General features: G+C 38.3%; 1 protein-coding gene across 2 annotated transcripts in view; it reads right to left on the bottom strand.

The window, feature by feature from the left end:
* Nucleotides 1-705: 705 nt before the first annotated feature.
* Nucleotides 706-19,729, bottom strand: part of FBXO25 (F-box protein 25) — a 33,004-nt gene continuing 13,980 nt past the window's right edge. Inside the window, exons 5-11 of one of the 2 annotated variants that reach the window (XM_054383410.1) lie at nucleotides 18,183-18,275; nucleotides 13,921-14,014; nucleotides 13,037-13,221; nucleotides 11,012-11,194; nucleotides 8,837-8,980; nucleotides 4,724-4,750; nucleotides 706-1,865 (exon numbers count right to left, since the gene is read on the bottom strand). In XM_054383410.1, coding sequence (XP_054239385.1) covers nucleotides 1,776-1,865; nucleotides 4,724-4,750; nucleotides 8,837-8,980; nucleotides 11,012-11,194; nucleotides 13,037-13,221; nucleotides 13,921-14,014; nucleotides 18,183-18,275 — 816 coding nt within the window. In that variant the 3' untranslated portion in view covers nucleotides 706-1,775. The remainder of the gene's footprint in view (nucleotides 1,866-4,723; nucleotides 4,751-8,836; nucleotides 8,981-11,011; nucleotides 11,195-13,036; nucleotides 13,222-13,920; nucleotides 14,015-18,182; nucleotides 18,276-19,729) is intronic. The other variant, XM_054383409.1, reaches the window with a different exon arrangement.

The raw sequence follows: 19,729 nt of genomic DNA, 5'->3' as shown, positions 1-19,729 counted from the left end.
ATGAAAATTATCCCTAGAAATAAGAGTTTCTCATGTTAGTTGTACCAGCAACTTGAGCTGCCTAATTGCAGCAGCTTCAGTGCCTCTCACAGCCCAGGGGAGAGGAGGGTCAATGTGACATGAGACACAGCACAGTGCAAACGTTAACTTTTGGGAAAGACAGCCTCCAGCATTTGTGTTCTGACTGTGATGATCTGGGGTGAAATGGGACCTCTCATGGACTTCAGAAGTGGTGAGCTCTTCTCAGCTTTTCAAAGAAGATTGATGTATTTGACCTTGCTGAAGGTAAGTCTCGTGCTCTCTCTGATCAAATGTGTATCACCTGTAGCCATTTTCAGTGTGCTGCCTGACTTCGGCTTTGGCCTGTTTCTAAGCCATTGCAGAGGGACTTCTTAGGTGCTTTCTCCCTGTCTTCTGTAAGAAGCTATGAAGTACTTGGTTTGTTAAAGTTGGATAATGGGACTTCAAAGTATCAGCTGGTGGAGTGCTTCTGTGAAGAGTGAAGGTTTTTTTGATGAAATCAGCTTGGCACTGGGGCTGTTTCTGTGCTTCTTACTGCATTACCAATGACTAGAGAACAAGTTAGAGAAACATCTTACAGAATTCAAGCTGATTCATCTCTATGGACAAGAGAGTTCTAGGAATAATAGAAACAGGATTTATTGCCCTGTGCAAAACTAAATTCAGAACAAGCAAGTGCAGCAGTATAATACAAGATTTATTTTATCTGTACATTACGTATTTGTTAAATTGCACTGACATACCCAAAACTTCCCTCATTTCTCCTTTACCTGCCAAAATAAGCAAAGCAATTAATATTGTTCTGTAGGATAGAAGAAAATAGCTTCCTGGAGAATTCATCATCTGATGAAATTGACAGAAGTTCCTCAAGTCAGACTGACTTTCAGTGTTTCCTATAGCCTGTAAAAACTTGTCAGGTTAGAACCTCAGTTGGTGGTATAGTGTCCTGCCACTGTACTAGTCTAGAAAGAAGAAACTCCATCCTCATTAGACTTTCATCCTGTCTTTTTCTTAGAAGATGAACTCATGCAGTTGCATTTGTAGCCATACCAAACAGTACAAATGAAGGCTGCAGCTACCACCAAAAAAGTCACTTTCCAGTAGCCCCAGATGGAGTTCTCTCCTATGTGCTGAGATAGGCTGTATGTGTAATAAAGTCCTTAAGAAAAATAAATATTTTTGCATAATGTATGTACAAAGAATGGTTGATTTCCTTCATTTGTAGGTTCCCCAACAGATAGAACCACAGCTCTACGTTATTCACTAGCTCACAATGATTAATGCCACCTTGGTACCTGATGGACTGAGTCCCAGAGAACATTGGCCTGCTCTTTATAATAGTGCAAATTATATGGAGGCATTTTGGAAGGAGTGGCTTGAAAACCCTCCTTTGGTCCCTGTAAGAGTAGTTTCACTCTTCCATGAAATTTTCACAACTCCCCCACATAATTTTAACCAACTATTAAGGCATTAAAAGAACAGATTAAATTGAGATTAAAATGGTCTGTCTTGGACTTGAAAAGAAGTCCACTGCAGATTTCCAGACAAAGAAACGTTCTTAATGTATCTCCTTCTCCTCAGCTCTTTGCTGCACAAAAACAAGACACCAAATAAACCTGTCTGGTAATATCCTCCATACCTTTTTAACTACAACAAAACATTACGCTTAAATATATTGCACAAAAAGCACAATCTATCCTGCCTGACTCTTCACAAAAATGGCCACAAACACAGGAGAACAGCGACTGGACATCTCAAAATTTGAAGAGATCAATGAAATGCTGAGGAGACACTGGCATGAGGCAGGTATTTGGATCACTTGCTGTGCAAGGGTGTCCTGTATCCTGCAAAATAAAGGGGAAAAAATCCAGGTAAGTTCTTTTTCCATCCCACCACAATCTCCCTCCACTCACAATGTAAAATAAGTAAATAAAAGGGCAAAACCTCACATTTGGACACATGCAACTACTTTCGTTGTACACAAACTGACAGGAACTTGCACTTTTAAAGAAGTCACCATATTCTTTGACTGCTTTAGACTAAGTTGTTAAGAAAATAGGCCTTTCTGCTTCAACTGGGGTAGCACAAGGTAGCTTTGTATTTCAGAAAACCAAAACCAAACCAACCAACCAAAAAAAAAAAAAAAAAAAAAGCCCCAACAACCCAAAAAAAAACCCAACCCCAAACCAAAAGAAACACCCCCACATAAACACCAAACCAAACTAACCCCTCTCCTCCTACCAAAACCAGAACCTGAGGTCAGAGCTCTTGAAAAAAGTTTCATACTCTTATAAAAAAATAACAAAGAAGGAATAATTAGAAAGAAATAGCAACTGCTTTGTTGAAACTAAATTATCTAATGACAATCTGAAATCAGCTACTATTTCTGGGAAGAAACTGAGCTTCTCACTTTCAAAAGGAAATGGCAGCACTCTTCCCTCCCCAAAAAAATCCTCTGAACAGTATGTTTGAAGTCCCAGTCACAAAAATATTTCTACCTTGCTTGTTTTTCTTCCCACTATGTTTTTTTTCCTCTTTCACTCCTACCTTTTCCTCCACCTGAAAGCACTGCCATAAGACAGAAGTTAGCACCCAGGCAAGTCAAAGGACAAGATGGAAAGGCTTTGTTATTACAAATTTACAAAGCCTTCATTGTTTTCTTTAATATTTTCTGATACTTAATCTGATTTAGGATTCAGATTCCTCTTAAAATGAAAAGTCCAGTTTTTCACCTCATTAGAATGCTTTAAAGGACGGAACTGCTGGAGGTATAATATGAAGGTCTCAGACAGCTCAGTAGGGATGGTTAAATACCTTGATCAATAATGACGTAAGGCTCAGAAACTGTCCTCCCCAGGTTTTAAGGGGCTTTGCTCCCTTTTCCAATAGTGTTTATGAATTCACCATGTGGGGCAAGAAAACTAAATACATGGTAAGTAGGTCAGATCACAGCAGCTTTAATTTTTTTTTTTCCCCATAGGAAAGTCAAAGTTTTCTATGCAAGTCAGTTAATAGAAGGAATCAAACCAAGTGAAATTTTCTTCTCACTTTGAAACTTAACATAAGGGAAGTGCTGTCAAAGATGCCACAGTGCCACCCAAGTCACAACACTAGCGTGCTGTAGGTGAAAGGCCTCCTAAGTAGTACTCCAACTAACAATTTTCCAGTTAAAAGTGTCTTTTTCCATTAAGACTATAATTAGCTACATGAAAATGTGGTGTCACCTTCTCATCCTCTCAATTTAATAATTGTTTTAACATCACCAGAGAATCAGTTATATTCACGATAGAGGGAAAAAACAAGAACACACAAGACAAATTGATTACACCACAGGTAAGACTGCATCTGGGGAAGCTGCAGACGAGAAACAAGGTAAGACTAAGGCCAGAAATGCTAAACCAAACACCTTCATCTTAAGATGACATTTGCAAGGAAGACATACATCACAGCAGAAAATACCCTCAAAAGTAGCTGCTAATGAACTAAAACGCTATTACTTTCCTCGTCTCCAGAGGAAAAGAAAAACCAAAACAAACAAAACCCCCACAAAACCCCCAAATAAAACCCTCACAAACACCAAACAAAACCAAAAAAACCCAACAACAAAAGACTCAACATAAACAACAAAACCCCAATACCACCACCATGAGACTTAGGTTCCAGGAAAGAAGCTAGGTGCTTCCAGTGCTTATTTGTACTCCTACATATTTTAGACAGCTGTCGGCTGTAACATGCTGTCAGCTTTGCTCTGCATGTCATCATGCTGCCTTTGAAAGCTCTGTTCAGTCATGTCCAATAAAAATCCCAGTAAGATCAGTTCTAATTTTTTTTAATTGTTATTGAAAACAAAAGAAACGGCAGTTTTACAGTGAAAATGGTGATGAGGACGGAAAAAGAAAAATCGTAACTTTCCTGTAATTGTATTACTCCTTCCCAGAAAAATGTATTTCCCTTGAAATTACATTTAATAGTGTTCATATCATATTGATTTTCTATGTATCTACTTAAAGCTAAATCAGAATTCTTTTAAATTAACAAAAGAATTCACCAGGAGAAGTATAGTTTACAAGCAAATGCACAAGTTTTCCTCTTCAAATTTTATCATCACTGGACACTAAGAATTTCCATAATCTGGAGCTAGAGTCCTTTTCCTTTTCTTCATTCAGAAAGCAATGTTCTAATTGTGACCCCTACACTCTCCCAAATCATATGAAGCCTGTTTTGGGAGTTACTTTTCAGAGACACTCTCATAAAAGTACATACGAGTAACGCATCCCGAGTAGAGTAAAACCAATTTTACTTTTGCATTAAAGAGTTATCTGAGATTCATGTTACACTTCAGATTTAAGCACTGAATTAAATACATCAGGTAGTGCAGAAACAGTTGATAGTGTAACACTGAGTCCAGGGAAACCCATGTCTTTGCAGAATTTGGTTTATCTCACTGACACCAGACACTGTCTTCATTAGAAGCTGAATGATGGTCCCTGTTTTAAATGGCATTAACAGGGAATATGGCAATAATAAAAACCAGATCTGATGAAATGCTGATATTGAAAGGATCACTACCTTATCTAATAGGGAAACACGAAACAAAGTATTCCTGATGTAAGGAAACAAAACAATTAGAAATTGGCACATTGTTCACTTTGGCATTACAGAACAGTCAGCACTGAAAACAGGTGAGACACACAGGAAATACCTTGAGTAACAAAGCAAGGTGGTAGTCCTTTGAGATCGTGAAGGAGGAAGCAGGAAGGAGAGCCATAAAGTAAAAGAAGCAGAGTTAAGGTTTGCTGAAGGTAAGGTTAACATGCCATCCAGAAAGACTTACTCTTGTGACAAATCACAAGCAACTAGAGAACCAAAATCACCACAAGTTCCAAGAAAACTAAACCCACATGTGAAGCATATCACTTATGCAGAACAACTACATCATTTTTCACAAGGCCCTGGATATCGACAGAAGTATTTCAACTTCTGTGGCCATCTCTAAGAACTGAAATGTGCTACTGAGTGAGCTAAGAAAATAGAGGAAGTGCCTACAATTGCAGTGCTGCTCAGTGGAACAGAAGAAATCGTGTACACAGCAAGCATTCACAGAGCCATCAGCCAAGAATTAGTTTGACATGACTTTTACCCTACTGACATCACATTTTTCTTACTTTCACCATGGACAAATCCTTTACAGAGAAGTCACTTCTGAAAGACAGTAATCCAATATAGAGAGTTTCTTAGAACCAATCCCTCTTTTAATAAGGAAGAGTACAAGAGGTTTTATTCTATCATTGCACTTCCTACAACGAATTGAGGAGTTCATTTCTTACTCTATTTAACATTACTATGATCACAGGTTTTAAATGAACACAGGAATACAAATGCTACTTCCTGAAAAGCTCTTAAAGACTTGTTAGAAGTAACAGATTATTATAACACACTGAAAAGTGGAAAGTCATTTCCCTTCAGTTTTCCCATTCTGTTTCGGCTCTGCTAACCCAATTCAGTAGCCACCAGTCCCTTTAAAAAGGACAAAATGCAGGACTGCTGAAAGAATTTGCTGTGTGTAACCTTCTCATGTTGCCATTATCGATTTCACAAACTGATGAAAATTCTTCTCATCACTAGCTAGGCCTGTGCTTTGTGGCTAGCTTCTACAACTTCAGCTAAAGAACATCAAGGATGTCCCTTAACTTAAATAATTTCTCTAAGTAGGCTCATGTTTATTCATCCCTTTTCTCAGAGAAGAATTTATGGAGAGTAGTCACAGTCTTTAATAGCTTTAATGCTAAATGAAAAGAAATTAACCTCTGCTAGTCTTCTTCATGCATTGATCACTGTATTTTTCCTCTGCAACTATTGAAATGTTTTGCCTTGTTCTTGAATGCAGGGAGCAAAAAAGATGCAAGACCAAGAAGTGTTCAGTTCACTGCCTAGAGTTCTTCTGAGTGCCCTTGAAAACAAAAGCTGACGATGTTTTTAAATGTACCATTACAAGAGGAAACCAAGTTTTTATACTTTATAAACTAGCTGAAGAATACAATGCTTCCATTTGTGTCAAGACTCAAACAGTTGCTACTTTTCCTCTGTAAAGTAATTGTGATTTCTCTTTCACAGGTTGGGTTTGGTGTTTGTTTTTTGGTGGGTTGTTGTTTGGTTAGTTTTTTGGTGGTGGTGGTGGTTTGTTTTGTTTGTTTGTTTTTGTTACACACCCCACGGAATTAGGCAGAGTAAAAGCTTCAGTTGAGAACAAAAATCTGTATGTTACAGATACAATTATTTTTGACCGCTCATATACATATTTAATAACCTGTCTAATCATGTATGATAATAAAGCTTGGAATAATTCTCAACACCTGGTAAAAGTCCTGATTGAGAAATATTCACCTAGAAAATATTTTTTTCTAGAAGTAATGAAGTAGCTCCTGTCCTGCTGCCCCCTGCTTTGCTTCTCATCTCATCCTCTTGTAAAAGGATATGGATACAAGCACCTGAAAAAGCTGAACTATTTCCCCCCAGCCCATGTAATTCAGAGTCAGCTAACACTACTTTACTCTCGCTGCCCTGCAAACAGAGGCACTGATTTTCAGACCATTGATTAACTTCTTGTGGCCCTGCCAATAAGGGTGCCAGCTGTGGAGAAATTCCTTTGTTTAACAATCTTGTTCAGCTTGGTCAAACATTTATTTTAAAAGACAGGGACAAGGCTTAGACTCCAAGTCCTAGAGAAGGCAAACTGCAATGCAGGTTTGCAGAATAATCAGACTGGGAGGATCCTCAGGAGGTCTCTAATCCAGCATTCTGCTCAAAGCAGAATAAGCTCTAAAATCAGACCAGGTTACTCCCAAGCTTTATTCACTCAGGTCTTGAAAATATCCAAGGACGTAAATTGCACAACCACTACAGTCAAATTGTTCCCTGGCTTGGATGTCCTCATGAAAGGCTCCTAGGTTCCTTTGAAGCAGTCTTCTCAAGCCTCTCCTCACAGGGCGAGTTCTCAAGCCTCTCTGATTACTTAGCCCACATCTGAACTCCATCCAGTTTGTAAGTATCTTTTTTTGTACTGGGGACCTGCAGCTGGGTGCACTGTCCTAGATGCAGCGTAATGAGTGCCAATTAAAAATGGATAATCACTTTCTTCAACCTGCTGATCCCAAACACCCACTCAAGAGTTTTGGTGCAGAAGCATGCAATTCATCTATAACCCCAACATCACATTAAGACCTTCCCAGATCGCCAGAACAAGTCAGTCATTGCTAGAATGATGAGCCAGTAGTTACTACTCATCAATCCAAACACATAAGCTTTAGATCTCACTCTGCTGTGTTGCACTAAAAACAAAACCACACAATGAGTGCTCCTATTCTAGCAGAAGATTGGAGTAAGTCAGTTTGGCAGGGCATCTGCTTGCACAGATTCACTGCCTCTTGTGTGTCTCTCAGTCTCTGAAGTTAAACATGTAAATCCAAACACAGTTTAGTCATCCTTAATATTAAAGTGCTATACTTTCAGTTACACCAAGATCAGAATGAGAGAAATTTACTATCGAGAGCAGGAACCCTTTACACAGCAAAGCCAGACAAATCTGATACCAAAAATGCTCACCTGCATGCATGCTGCATGCTTACCTTTAAAACTGCTTTCAAAGAGAAGACTTTACCCTACAAGCTGGGCAACATGATAAAGACTTAGTCCACTGCAATTAACAGTTCTTAAGTCACTCCTGACACAGTTTCTTCAGCAAATGCCCAAGATTTTCACAGCAGAAGCCAACTCCGACTACCTGCTGTCCTGCTACTAATTTAAGCAAAACATTTGTACCTGGAAGGGCTCCTGTGCTATCAAGAATACTCAAATTGAAGACATCATCATTCAGTGACTTGCTACAGCTATAAAAGCTATCTTAGCCTCTTAGAACACCCTCACACTTACGTACAACTTCTCTTAAAACCACAGAAAGAAGACACAAGAGCAACTCATTCCTGCGAATGAGTATTTGCCAAGATCTCTCAAACACTTCTTTGCTGCCCACTTAGCACTACCGGTATGTGATCTCTGAGCTGCAAGATTACAGGGGTCTCACTAACTAGAAGGCTAGATTATGGTACATCCCAAAATGAAAGCAGGACTATGTGTTCAGACAGAAGTTTAAGGCCAGGCTGGATGTGGCTCTGAGCAACCTGATGTAGTGTGAGGTGGGGGGGTTGGAATCAGATGATCCTTGAGGTCCCTTCCAACCCTAACAATTCTATGATTCTATGAAAATATCCTACAGAAATTAAAATCATCGTAAAACAGAATATGCAGCATGGTGAACATCAAAATCAACATTAGATGCGTTTTGAATGAAGTTTCAAACATTCCTCCAAGCTTCATGTGGAACAGAAGACTTACGAAAGATAGTTTTAGAGCAATGTGGTAGGAATACTATAGCACTAAGTTCTCATTGGGGATGTGTTGATTGCTATACCATCATTAGGAAGGGGATGTCATAAAACAGCTAACTTCATATGCATGCCTAACAGCTTTGTATAAGACTAAGTACAAGACCCAGAGGGCAACTCTTTCCATGTACCACTTTTCCTTATGTTTTGAAGCCATTGGATATCAAGAGGTAGGAATAATAGATGAAAAATCTTTGGAATTTAATACAGATTTTACATGGAGTTTTTATATACTACTTAAACATCAAGATATTAGCTGTCCAACGACATTTGACATGAGAAAGATGTGGAGATGATCTTAATATCTTTCCTTCCAGATGATCACCAGCAGCTGTCTGAACTTATTTCTGATTATCTATTTTCAAAACTCTTACCTTCCAAAAGAGAATACTGCAGTGTCGGCAGAAATGCAACGTGTCCCCATACTGCTCCTTTATTGGGTAGTATTTCTGAAGTGCAAAGTACATCAGCTTCCAGTCAATGTGACCTTTCTCTGACAGGATCAAATGCCTACAAAACTGGACATAAAAATTAATATCTTCCTTCAGCATTGTTAAAGAACTCGTCAAATCAGGTAAAGGACTGGGGGAAAAAGTCCTTTTAAGTTTAAGTCAAAATTTGTAACTGGAATTCTTTGAAGTCAATAATCTCATGTCATACATCTCTGCAAAGCAGTGAGAGAGATGTAGCCACAAAAAAATGGAAGATAAAATACTAAAAGGAGGAGGGTGCATATTTGCCAAGAAAAAGTAGGCCATATACAGCTCATCTAACTCTATCTAATTATAACCAAGAACCATATAACAAAGCCAATATTCAGAACCATAATTAATTTTATATTTTCCCAAACAAATTCAGGAATGAGAATAAAAACACAACATTTCTGTCTTTACAGAAACTATAGATTTAGACTATGCTTTTTCTTTAGTTGTAAAGATTATTTTTCACATTTACTTAGGATCTTTCTAGAAGGCAGCAATAATCAGTGATTCATGTGCTTCCTGAGGACATAACCTGCATGTAAAGCTGATGCACACTGGCCATTTCTCCCAAGCTTAACACAGAACCAGGGTTTATTAGGTATGTGTTTGTAAAAGGCTTCTGTTCCTTCCTGTGGGGACTAATACTAATACATTGAGGGCTTTCTTCATTCAAAAGACAACTCCTAGATAGAAAGGCAGTTTTGTTCTTCCCAATTTCAGCTACACCTCACTTCATTTTATAATAGATTCTTTGTGTGGAGTTCTCGCTTTTTCCAGAAGTGCTCTTCAGGTATCAAGTGTTTTTTGTGGTTGTTTCAATGGTTCAGCAAATACACTGCAGAGGACAGGAAAAACAACCTAACAGGTTTCTATAGCTTAAGATATTACCCTTTTCAACAGAAAAAGCAGAATTTGATAATCAAAACTAAAGTCAGTAGATTCCTATCATTAATAACCTAATGAGAGATTGAATGTGAGCATTTAGGAAAGCACTGGAAACACTGTGTACAAGTATCCCTTATAAGGCATAGTGATAATTCTACTGAAATGCTTAAGAGATGATTTTCCTAACATTACCTTAGTATAACAGCTTCCTCTTCAACCAGTTTTGTCACTGTTCAATAGAGCTTACCTTATGTAGCCTCACAATCAACTGCTACACTAAGCTTAAACTTCTTATCCTAACTTCACCTTGCGTTCTTCTGAGCTGTTTCTGAAGGAGAGTTTTTCAGTTTGCTTTTGCCTTTCTATATTCTCCATGAACTTGATTCTGAAGTGTTTCATCTCACCAAAATTCTTATTTGGGTCAACTGTGCATGAGGTAGTTGAGCTTCACTTCAACCTTTCTTGTTATAATAATACTTAATCTGGTTGTCACCAACCAAATGGTATCACTTCAACCTGTCACATTTCAGACTGAGTATTTTTACTTCCTCCAGTCTGGGATGTACTAGTGTTTAAAGTTCTTCCTCCAGCTCTGATGAGGTAACTTCTATTTTCATAGCTTTGTTTTCACCTAGTCTGATTTTGTCCCAGCATGTATTACTGTCAGAAAATGAAGACAGTTCTGGAGGCATTCCTAGATTACTTTAATGTTGTTTATGAGGAGGTGACAGAAAAGTACTGTTTCTCTTTTTGTTGTTACCTTCAAAACCTCAAGTATTTGTTCTGTTTTTTGTTGGGTTTTTTTTGTTTGTTTGTTTGCTTCCAAAGATTCAATTTTGACTTCACCAGACTGTTCATATAGGCTAAAAATTTGAGCAATCTATCTGCCTACCTTGGTTAGTAAAACAAACTCCATTTTAATACTAAAACTACAAAATACCTTTGAGGTATCCTCTCCAGCACTTTGCTGGTGATTGTGTAAACAAACAAACAAAAAGTCATCATACGGTAGGTGTCTTTTAAAATACTGTCAGGCTACTTCCTTGCAGTTTAGCACGAACCAAGTCCCCCAGACCAGAACATTTTTCACTGTCACTTTAGCTCAAGAAGGGTGAGTTCAGACTTCACTCTCAGGACTCTCAAAGATAAGGACCGCATTTATGCAGTGCTAGAATTTATTACCTGCTTTTCCGCAAAATGGTACTGGCAGAGTTTTTTCCACAACTGTCTGTCTTCACTGAGCATGTACAAAGTTGGGGTCACTTGACCCAGAGTAATAATGTCCCAGCCATCAGAGAACCTGTACAAGATGTTATTCAGCATATGCAGAGGGAGATCGCTAAGTGTAAGCCCATTGTTGACTTGCTGAAAACAAGAGTTGAAGACTTTTAACTTGACAGTATAAGGTACAAATAAGATTCCTGTTTTAGAGGTATCTTAGGCCTTAGCTTGATTTGTATAAAACTACTGAATAATATCTACAGTTACTTCTGTGAAACTCTGATTACTTTGCTACCATTATTCTCTATCTAACAGAAGGCAACACAAACTGTAGCTCTGTAACACACAGCTTTCCCACTGGCAAAATAAATACATCCTAAATTATTTTTTTTAACTTTCAAATACTTTAAAAACACTTTTCAGAAAATAATTAAGGAGTATACAGTCTTAAAATTACAATATATTCAATTCCACCTTGGAAAAGTGTGCTAAACCCCTGAAGGTATGAACCAATTATTTGTAATTTGCATAATAACTACATTTTCTTGTTTTTTATTAAGAGACAGAGCACATGTCAATTTGCCTTAAGACACCTACAGGACTGAAGAGCAGAAATACAGAAATCAAGTATTACAGAAGTCAGAGGTGGAGGAGAGTAGGTTCTTTTCTGAAGTCTTAGAGATAGTTCCCCTCATATGTAAATGAGGAATTCTGCAGAGGATGACAGATGTGAGCACTGAGAAGGGTTCCATTGAGAATATACACCTCTGCTGAACTTTCTCTTAACAGGGTAACCTACAACACAACTCATAAGTGGCTGAATCTGGAGCTAATACTGCCAGGTGGCATGAAGCCTGACAAGGTTGGAGGTGGTGCCCCAGCTGGCAAGAGAGGGAGTGTGGGCAGCTGCCAGTCCCACCAAACAAAGCTGCCCAGTCACAAGGCACTGTGAGAGCAGCAGCTGTACTCCAGCAAGCTCTCAAAACTTAAGTCAGTTTATTTCACAACCATTCATCTCACTTATAGACTAGGCTTTTCATAGTGTCATCTGTTATAAACATCTCTGGGCCTGTCATTCTTTTCAGGAATAAGTGAACATTACAGATGTGAGCTTTCTCATCAGTTATTTCAACCAACATAAACCAGCTCTGATGGAAAAGGCATGCTGGAAAGAAAGGAACGCAGCAACTGCAGCAGCTCAAAATTGTGTTGTGGCTGCTTGGTATATGAGAACTGCTGAGACTGGGTTCCCTGGCTTCTCCCTTCTATTCCAAAATCCACTGTTTTACTCCAACACACAGCAATGACAATTTTAACATTTCATAGCTGAAAGCAAAACAGATTAAACAGTTCTATGACTTTACTGTGAGCAATGTCTTGCAGCAATTCTTTCTCCAGGAGTGACCCTGAGAGGTTAAAAAGCCTGCCAGCTTGCCATCAGAAGTTTCCACTATAAAAACCTGGAACAATGCACACCACATACTTGGAACAAAGTTATATGATCAGAATCCAGATGCTGAAGGTTTGGGGCTTTTTTTTTGTCTTTAACAAAAAGTAACTCTGTTTATGAATAAAGCTGTGAAATTGCTGCTTGAGTATTTTATTTTTCTTTTCTTGACCCAACTTTACTTCTTCAGTTGCATAACATTTACTTTGCAATAAAAATTGGTGTATTTTTCATCTCTGACCATCTAAAGACAGAGATTTTGAAATTTATCAGGGTGATAAAAACCCCAACTAAATCTGTATGTCTGTACCACAAACCTGCAGTGCAGGCACTGTAGCAGCCCTCATTAAAAGGCTATTAAACCACTAGAAAATTAAGTTTATTCAATTTCATTAATTTCACATTACTTCTCTAAAAAAAGGGAACAAGTAAAAATGTTTATGAAGTATCTGAAACTTTCTTCACTTACAAATCATAAACCAAGACACCATATAATTCCTCTCCCACAATTACCTTTTTAGCGTCATTTAACAACGTACCTTGTTCATCTGAAGGTTTTTTAGTTGTTGTTGCCACAGAAGGATAGTTTCTAATCGGCAAATCCAAATATTGATGTTCCCTACCAACACAGATTTTCCTACTCCCCTAATCAGTATACAGAGAGTAGAACTCAGATCCTGTAGAAGATCTTTGATTAGTCGTGGATTATACTGGTCTTCCATGACTAGAAAACAAAACAGACCAAACTCGGTTAACCAAGCTAATACAATTAGCTGAAGCTAATCAACATTTCTATAGATAACTAATTACAACTCAACTGTGTGTGTGCAAATAGCTGCCCTAATTCCCAACATGGCATTCATGAATGCTGTTCCATAAATGCAAGATCAATAATTAACAATTTCATAGGCAAACACCATGTAATATTTCACGCTGTGAATTTAATAAACTTAATGCTAAGCAACCAGTTAGAGACCTGTTTTCTTCTGTTCACAGCTCATAGTATTACATCTCCACTTAGCACAGTTACCAGAAAGCAATTTTCTTCAGTATTATGAAAGAGGTTTTTTTTTGAAAATAAACAATAAAGAAGTTACGTACTTTACATCTCAGTACATCATGCAAACCAAGAAACAAACATGTTACTAAGCTAAAAGCTTTCATAAGAGTACAATTTAATAGCAACCACCAGTTTCTGAATAGAATCTAATTGTCATTTGACTTCACAAAACAGAAAACAACTTATCATAACAGTGTGAATGGAAGTATGAAACCTTGTACTGAATAGCCACTGCTTTGCTTTCCAATGTAAAAAGTGATAAAACACCCACCCTTCCCCTCAAAAAAAAAATTTACAATCAACTGATAGCTTAGTCACAGCAATTAAATCTGAGCATGCAAATTATAGAACCTCAGGTCTTACCCTTCCGCACAATTTTGTCCAAGATGTTGAAGTAGTTCTTCTGTGCTGCACCGCTCAGTGAGGTTAACTGGGATTTTGCAATTAACTGCAAAAGCTAGGACGAAGAAGTAGAACTCAGAAGAATGACAGAGATAAAGGATGGTTTCAAGTGCAGGCTTTCAGTTTGTACATTCACCTGCAGCAGCCTAGAGTGCTGCAACTGCATTGTGTGAAAACATAACTACAGAGACCAGAAAACGAGGCATGACCAACATGGAAAGCCTTAAGCATTCCTACTGGCATCCCATGAGAAGATGAACATTTTCAAAATACTATACAAATATTCATTCTTATTACTGTGATTGAGCACATAACATGTGGCCTTTATAAGCTATAATGGGACAATGGGGAGTCTGTTTTGGAGGCTCACAAATATAAAAGTGGCTCTAGATGTTGCTGGGTTCTCAACTCTTTGTCAGATTTACCATAAACCCACAGAAGTGTTGTGGTTGGAAGAGATCATCACATCCAACTGCTTGTCTAAAACACACAATCACACCACTACTGCTAAGCCACTACCACTAAACCATGTCCCTAAGCACCACATCCATGCATCTCGTAAATACCTCCAGAGATGATGACTCCACTGCTTCCCTGGGCATCCTGCTCCACTGCTTGATAACCCCTTCTGTGAAGAATTTTTTCCTAATATCCAACCTGAGCCTTTCCTGGCACGACTTGAGGCTGTTTCCTCTTGTCCTGTCACTTGTTGCATGTGAGAAGAGACTAACCACAACCTCACTTTAACTTCCTTTGTGGTAGTTGAGGGCTTAGCTATTAAGAATATCACTCTGGACTAATACCAACTACCAAACAACCAGTTTCTGAGTGAAAGTACCATACTGGTCAGACCAAGGTGTGATGCACTTAATGCATCCTGCTCATAGAGAGGAAACAATGTATTTCACCTGAACTTGGGAAAAAATTCTCTGTTTCTCCCAAATTCAGGTCCCTGGTGGGAGCAAACACAGTAAGGAGTATAACTACTGTAGCAGTAGTTTTTCCTTGGCTATATAGTAAGGATCTCCTAGCTATCCACACATTTCTCTCTGGAACCACTGTGAACAGAAGAATGACAATAACAGTGGAAATGATCTAGGGGAATGGAACCAGAAGAGCTTCAGTTCTTGCTGCAAGCTACAGCTGCCAGAGGCAGCCCTTGCTCCATTCAGACACCTTTGCTTTTACATTTTAGACTCAGTTTTGTAGCCAGTAAAGGACCATTGTCTCTTCAACAAAATGTGGTAGAAAATTCAAGACAGACTGATGTTAGGCAGCATTGCAACATTTAGGAATGTGGCACTGAGCTTTACAATTGCAGTTCATAATGCTGAGTTCAGGACAAATGTTCTCAACAGATCAGAATAGGAAAGCAGGGAGCAGAAACCAGCATCTCTACAGAGTGCTCCAAACACTAACCTGCAGAGCCATGCTTTGTAGGACAGCATCCACTATCAGCTCAAGAGGGTGAACAAAGACTATGCCAGCCAAGAAGTATTTTGCATCTTCATTTCTAAAATACTGATTTGACACTACACCAACCAAACATTAATTTTCCTTTAGAGGAACACAGAATAGACCAGTTCTCTCCCTGATTTAATAATGTTCCTTCTGGCTTCTCCACATGATTCCTGACAAAACATTATGTGCTATGAAAGGAGGAAATAAATTCTTCTGATGTATTCAAATACAAGCAATGTATTTAATGTAGTTTCTGAGACTAGATATTAGGACATTTTTCTTGGCATTTTCAAAGCCTTTTAGTTTGATTAATAATTTAGAGCACACCTAGTGGTCTCTGGCAGTTTGCCAGTTCAAGCAAGTATTTACATTTATCTTGATTAATTTAAAAGAAAAAAAAAAACAGTTGTGTCACTCAAACTAAATACCAAATCAAGGAAGCAAACTCCACCTAATTGATTTTAATGAAGATTCCAATTTCAGTGAGGATTAATATGCAAGGATTAAGACAATTTCAGCAGGTGCACAAGAATATGAGTTCAGTCTTACAGAGAGGTGTAGAGCCATGGCTTATGTTGTCTACTAGAGACTAACTTTGAATGGATCAGCTATTCAAATGGAAAAAAATAATTAAAAAACCCCATTGACCACTCAATGTATCAGACTTTAAATAGCTAAGAAAAGATCATCATACTACAGCATAAAAGAGTACAGGAAAACAGACAATCCCATCTCCTTCCCCCACAGCCCACCCTCAAAGGATCCTGATCAGACAAATGTTTAAGTCAGCAAGCTCTGTGGCTACAGAATGAGCAGCAGTTATCATTCATACTCATGATGTTTATTCACAGCTCAGTAACTTTTAAGGTCTTAGATGTACAGCTTCTGTACCTGTTGAGAAAAGTCACTCTGCCTCCACCACTTCAGAGGAACTGATACAAAGATATAATTACATTTTTTGTAATTGTAAAACAACCCTGATTTTTAAAAATTCCAAATAAATTGCAAAATCCTTTTAACATTTTAGAAGTCTGCCTACTGTTCTCAATCCATCCTAATTTCTCAGGGTCTACCATTATTTAGTAGCAGTTTTGATTGTAATGTCAAATTTCTGACTATTAAAGTACTGCTCCTTTCTCAACGTGAACCCTGGCTAACTAAACCAGCTGGTTCATATTCTTCAGTGAAGCTGAGAATCTGGTCAATGTGCTTATGTTAGACATTGCACATTGTTCTGATCAGCATCTGACAAACATATACAACTCCAATTTTAGATTCATTCTACTTGTTTACCACTCAAGTGAGGCAATTATGCTTGAGATCAGTTATAACACAAATCACCTTTTCAGGTGTGGTAGTGTTTTTTTTTTTCTTCCTACTGTTAAACATTGAAAATACTTAGGAAAGGCCAATGTTCTTGCTTCTGCTCCCAAAACAGCACTAAAAAACAATGTTCTAAACCACAATGCATATATATACTGAAAAAACCTGCAAGGGGAATAAAACAGGCAAGTACCCTGCCCACTAGCCTAGAAGCAAATCCTTTTTGCTTTGTTTTCTTTGGTGCTACATCTCGTGTTTAGTTGGAAGTATAATACACTATCTCAGCTTCAAAGGATGGGCAGAATGTGTTTGCTCTCCAAATACTCCACAGCCTACTGGTAAGAGTGTTCTCCTGCTATGTTTATTTAATTTTGATTTGTGTCTTTTCAAGTTCTGGATGCACTCCAACCACTACATTATTTGTGAACAGCCTCACAACTGAACTGAACTTTAGTCCTGATATGCCTTACATTCTGATCTTCTCTAGGAGCTGGGACAAGCACTTTAATACCTCGACTTAGATGAAAAACCAAACCAAAACAAAAGCCCAGTATGTCCCACAACAAGCATTTCCAAGTGGGCTAGATAGCCATTGAGGAAATGAAGGCACAATACTATGTTTATCCCTAAAGAGCAAGTTACAGAGTTTTGGAAAACAAGCAGGTAGCACCTTTGTCCAGAACTTGCAGGTTCCACACACTTAATTCTCAACTTAGGCCTAGAGCTGACCCAGAGAAGCTAACAAAGTAAGAAAGGGACTTTCCAAGGAATCATGAGATCAGTTTATCACAATTGTTTCTATACATTTCACGTTACTGTCATTTGTAAAGGACAACTTCCAATAAGCTAGTTTCTGTAAAACAGACAAATGAAAACAGACTGTGAGAAAAAAAAAAAAAAACGGATTTTTAGGTTTTAAGGGATGTTATCAAAAGTAAATGCATAGGTCTTGTCCTATATTTAAGTGTGTGCAATGAATCTCAAGGTCGTTGAGAAGCTGCAGAAGAAATAGAAACCACATAACATTTACACATCAAATAATTCCTCTTGCAATTGCTATTTTTAGCATACTTAAGACACACTAAGTATATTTATGATGCATTACACTTTGCTGGTTTTGGTTGTATAGAATTATTTTGCCTTAAAAGAGTTCCCTATCCGGACTGATGAACAAAACTGAAACTATCACCAGTATTTGCCTGGAAATAGCACAGAGGCCAACACCATCCTCCTTGAGCTACAGGCTTCCATAGAGCAATATAATGAGTTTTCACCAAAGAACAATTACTCAGTTTAAACTTGCTTCATGCAGTATAAATTACATACAAACAGGACATTTTATAAAGTCGCAAATCATCAGCTGTTGAGTGCAAAATTAGTTCTTTTGTACATAAAGGCAAATCAAACACATTTTTAAAGTATGCATATAAAGAGCTTACTTTGACCACATAATTGAACCTCCTGATGTCCTGAATTGCACTTGAAAAGTCTAAGCGGTTAAAAGCTTCTCCCAAAGTGCAATAGCCATGTCTCTGAGGAGAAGAACAAACACAGGTTAAATGGAAAGAAACAAAGCTAAAATTGAGGAAAACATTCAGAAAAGCACTGCCATCCAACTGATGCTCCCCAGAAATACAGCCTATCTGGACTGAAGATTTCCTTAAGAAATGAAAACATACACACTGTTTGGGTCTAACAGGTACAGAGGCAGTATTATTCCCAGCAAGGCCTTTAAATTCATAGCAATCATGTAATCTGTGATCACCAGTATCTGAGCACCCATGGAATCTTCTCCACTACTGCATGGAGACAAAACTGGCACCTCACTTCCCATGTGCCTCAGCACAAGGTGGAGCTTGCCTGTGCAGCAGCCTGAGCTTACAACCATATGTGATACCTGACTTACATTCTCACGTGAGGGCAAGGACATAGCTACTTGCTTTTGGGACTGGAAAAGCAAATGGTCTCAACATCTAGAATTTATTTTACGGGTGCTACAAGTTCAGGCACAATTCTTCTTCAGTACCAAGAGCAATTGCATTTTCTTTTGGTACTTCTGCACAGGTATCTTAAGTTGAAAATGGAAGTTTCAGAGGCTGTTGTGGAACTACTAAGGTGGTAGTAGCAGCCTGAAATGACACAGGATCACATAAACTGCCTAAATATAGAGCCATAAAACCACACAGAAGCCTTGGAGGAAACATAATGTGGCTAGAAAAACCCTACAGGTGGTGAAAGAGAGATTTGCAGAGCAGTGTGTAGTGTGGTTTGTTGAGGGAGAGAAATACTTTCTGGAAGTTCATTCCTAGACAGACCTCCTTGGTGAATTACACCATGTTGAAAAATTGACAGTACAATTTAACATTCCTTTTTGCAGCCCAGTGAAAACTCACCCTGGATGTACCCCAGTGGGACAGGAGACAGTTACTATCCCCTGGAGAGCAGTGGTAATTCCTGCCTATTGGCTAATGACTGAATTGAGGATTGTACTGCTTGCTCAGTTAATGTACCCGAGACCCAAGCGTGTTGCACACTTGACAAGATGCAAAAATTGGCTGGCTAATAGCAATAAATTAACATTTACAGACCACAAAACTTTTGTTGAAACGTAAATATTTGTGTCTGTACTCTGGCTAAACAGTTATCAAAAGGCCACACTTAAATACATTAACATGACAGGTACGTTTCCTTGGACAGCTGGAAGTAATTTCCACAAAACTTCAACTCCACCTTCCCTAACATACCACCACAACAAAATTACTCAAAGAACATCTCCAGCTTCCTTTTCAGCTATGTAACTGCATTTGTTTTGGTCTTCTTTATTTTTAGTGCTCTCCCATAGCACGTTTCATATATTTGTTATGGAGACCTTCCTATTTTTGTCCTTTTGCCCTAAAATTCAGTATCCAGTTTGGAAGAAAAGTTTCCTAGTTACAAGACAGCCATTTTGAAATAAAGTAAGATTACAACCTGCAAGGAGAAACTA

The sequence above is a fragment of the Indicator indicator genome, chromosome 9 (assembly GCF_027791375.1).
Source record: "Indicator indicator isolate 239-I01 chromosome 9, UM_Iind_1.1, whole genome shotgun sequence".
Classification (NCBI taxonomy): Eukaryota; Metazoa; Chordata; class Aves; order Piciformes; family Indicatoridae; genus Indicator; species Indicator indicator.
Note: the sequence above shows the minus strand (reverse complement) of the source record. Positions and strands in the feature narration are given on the sequence as shown.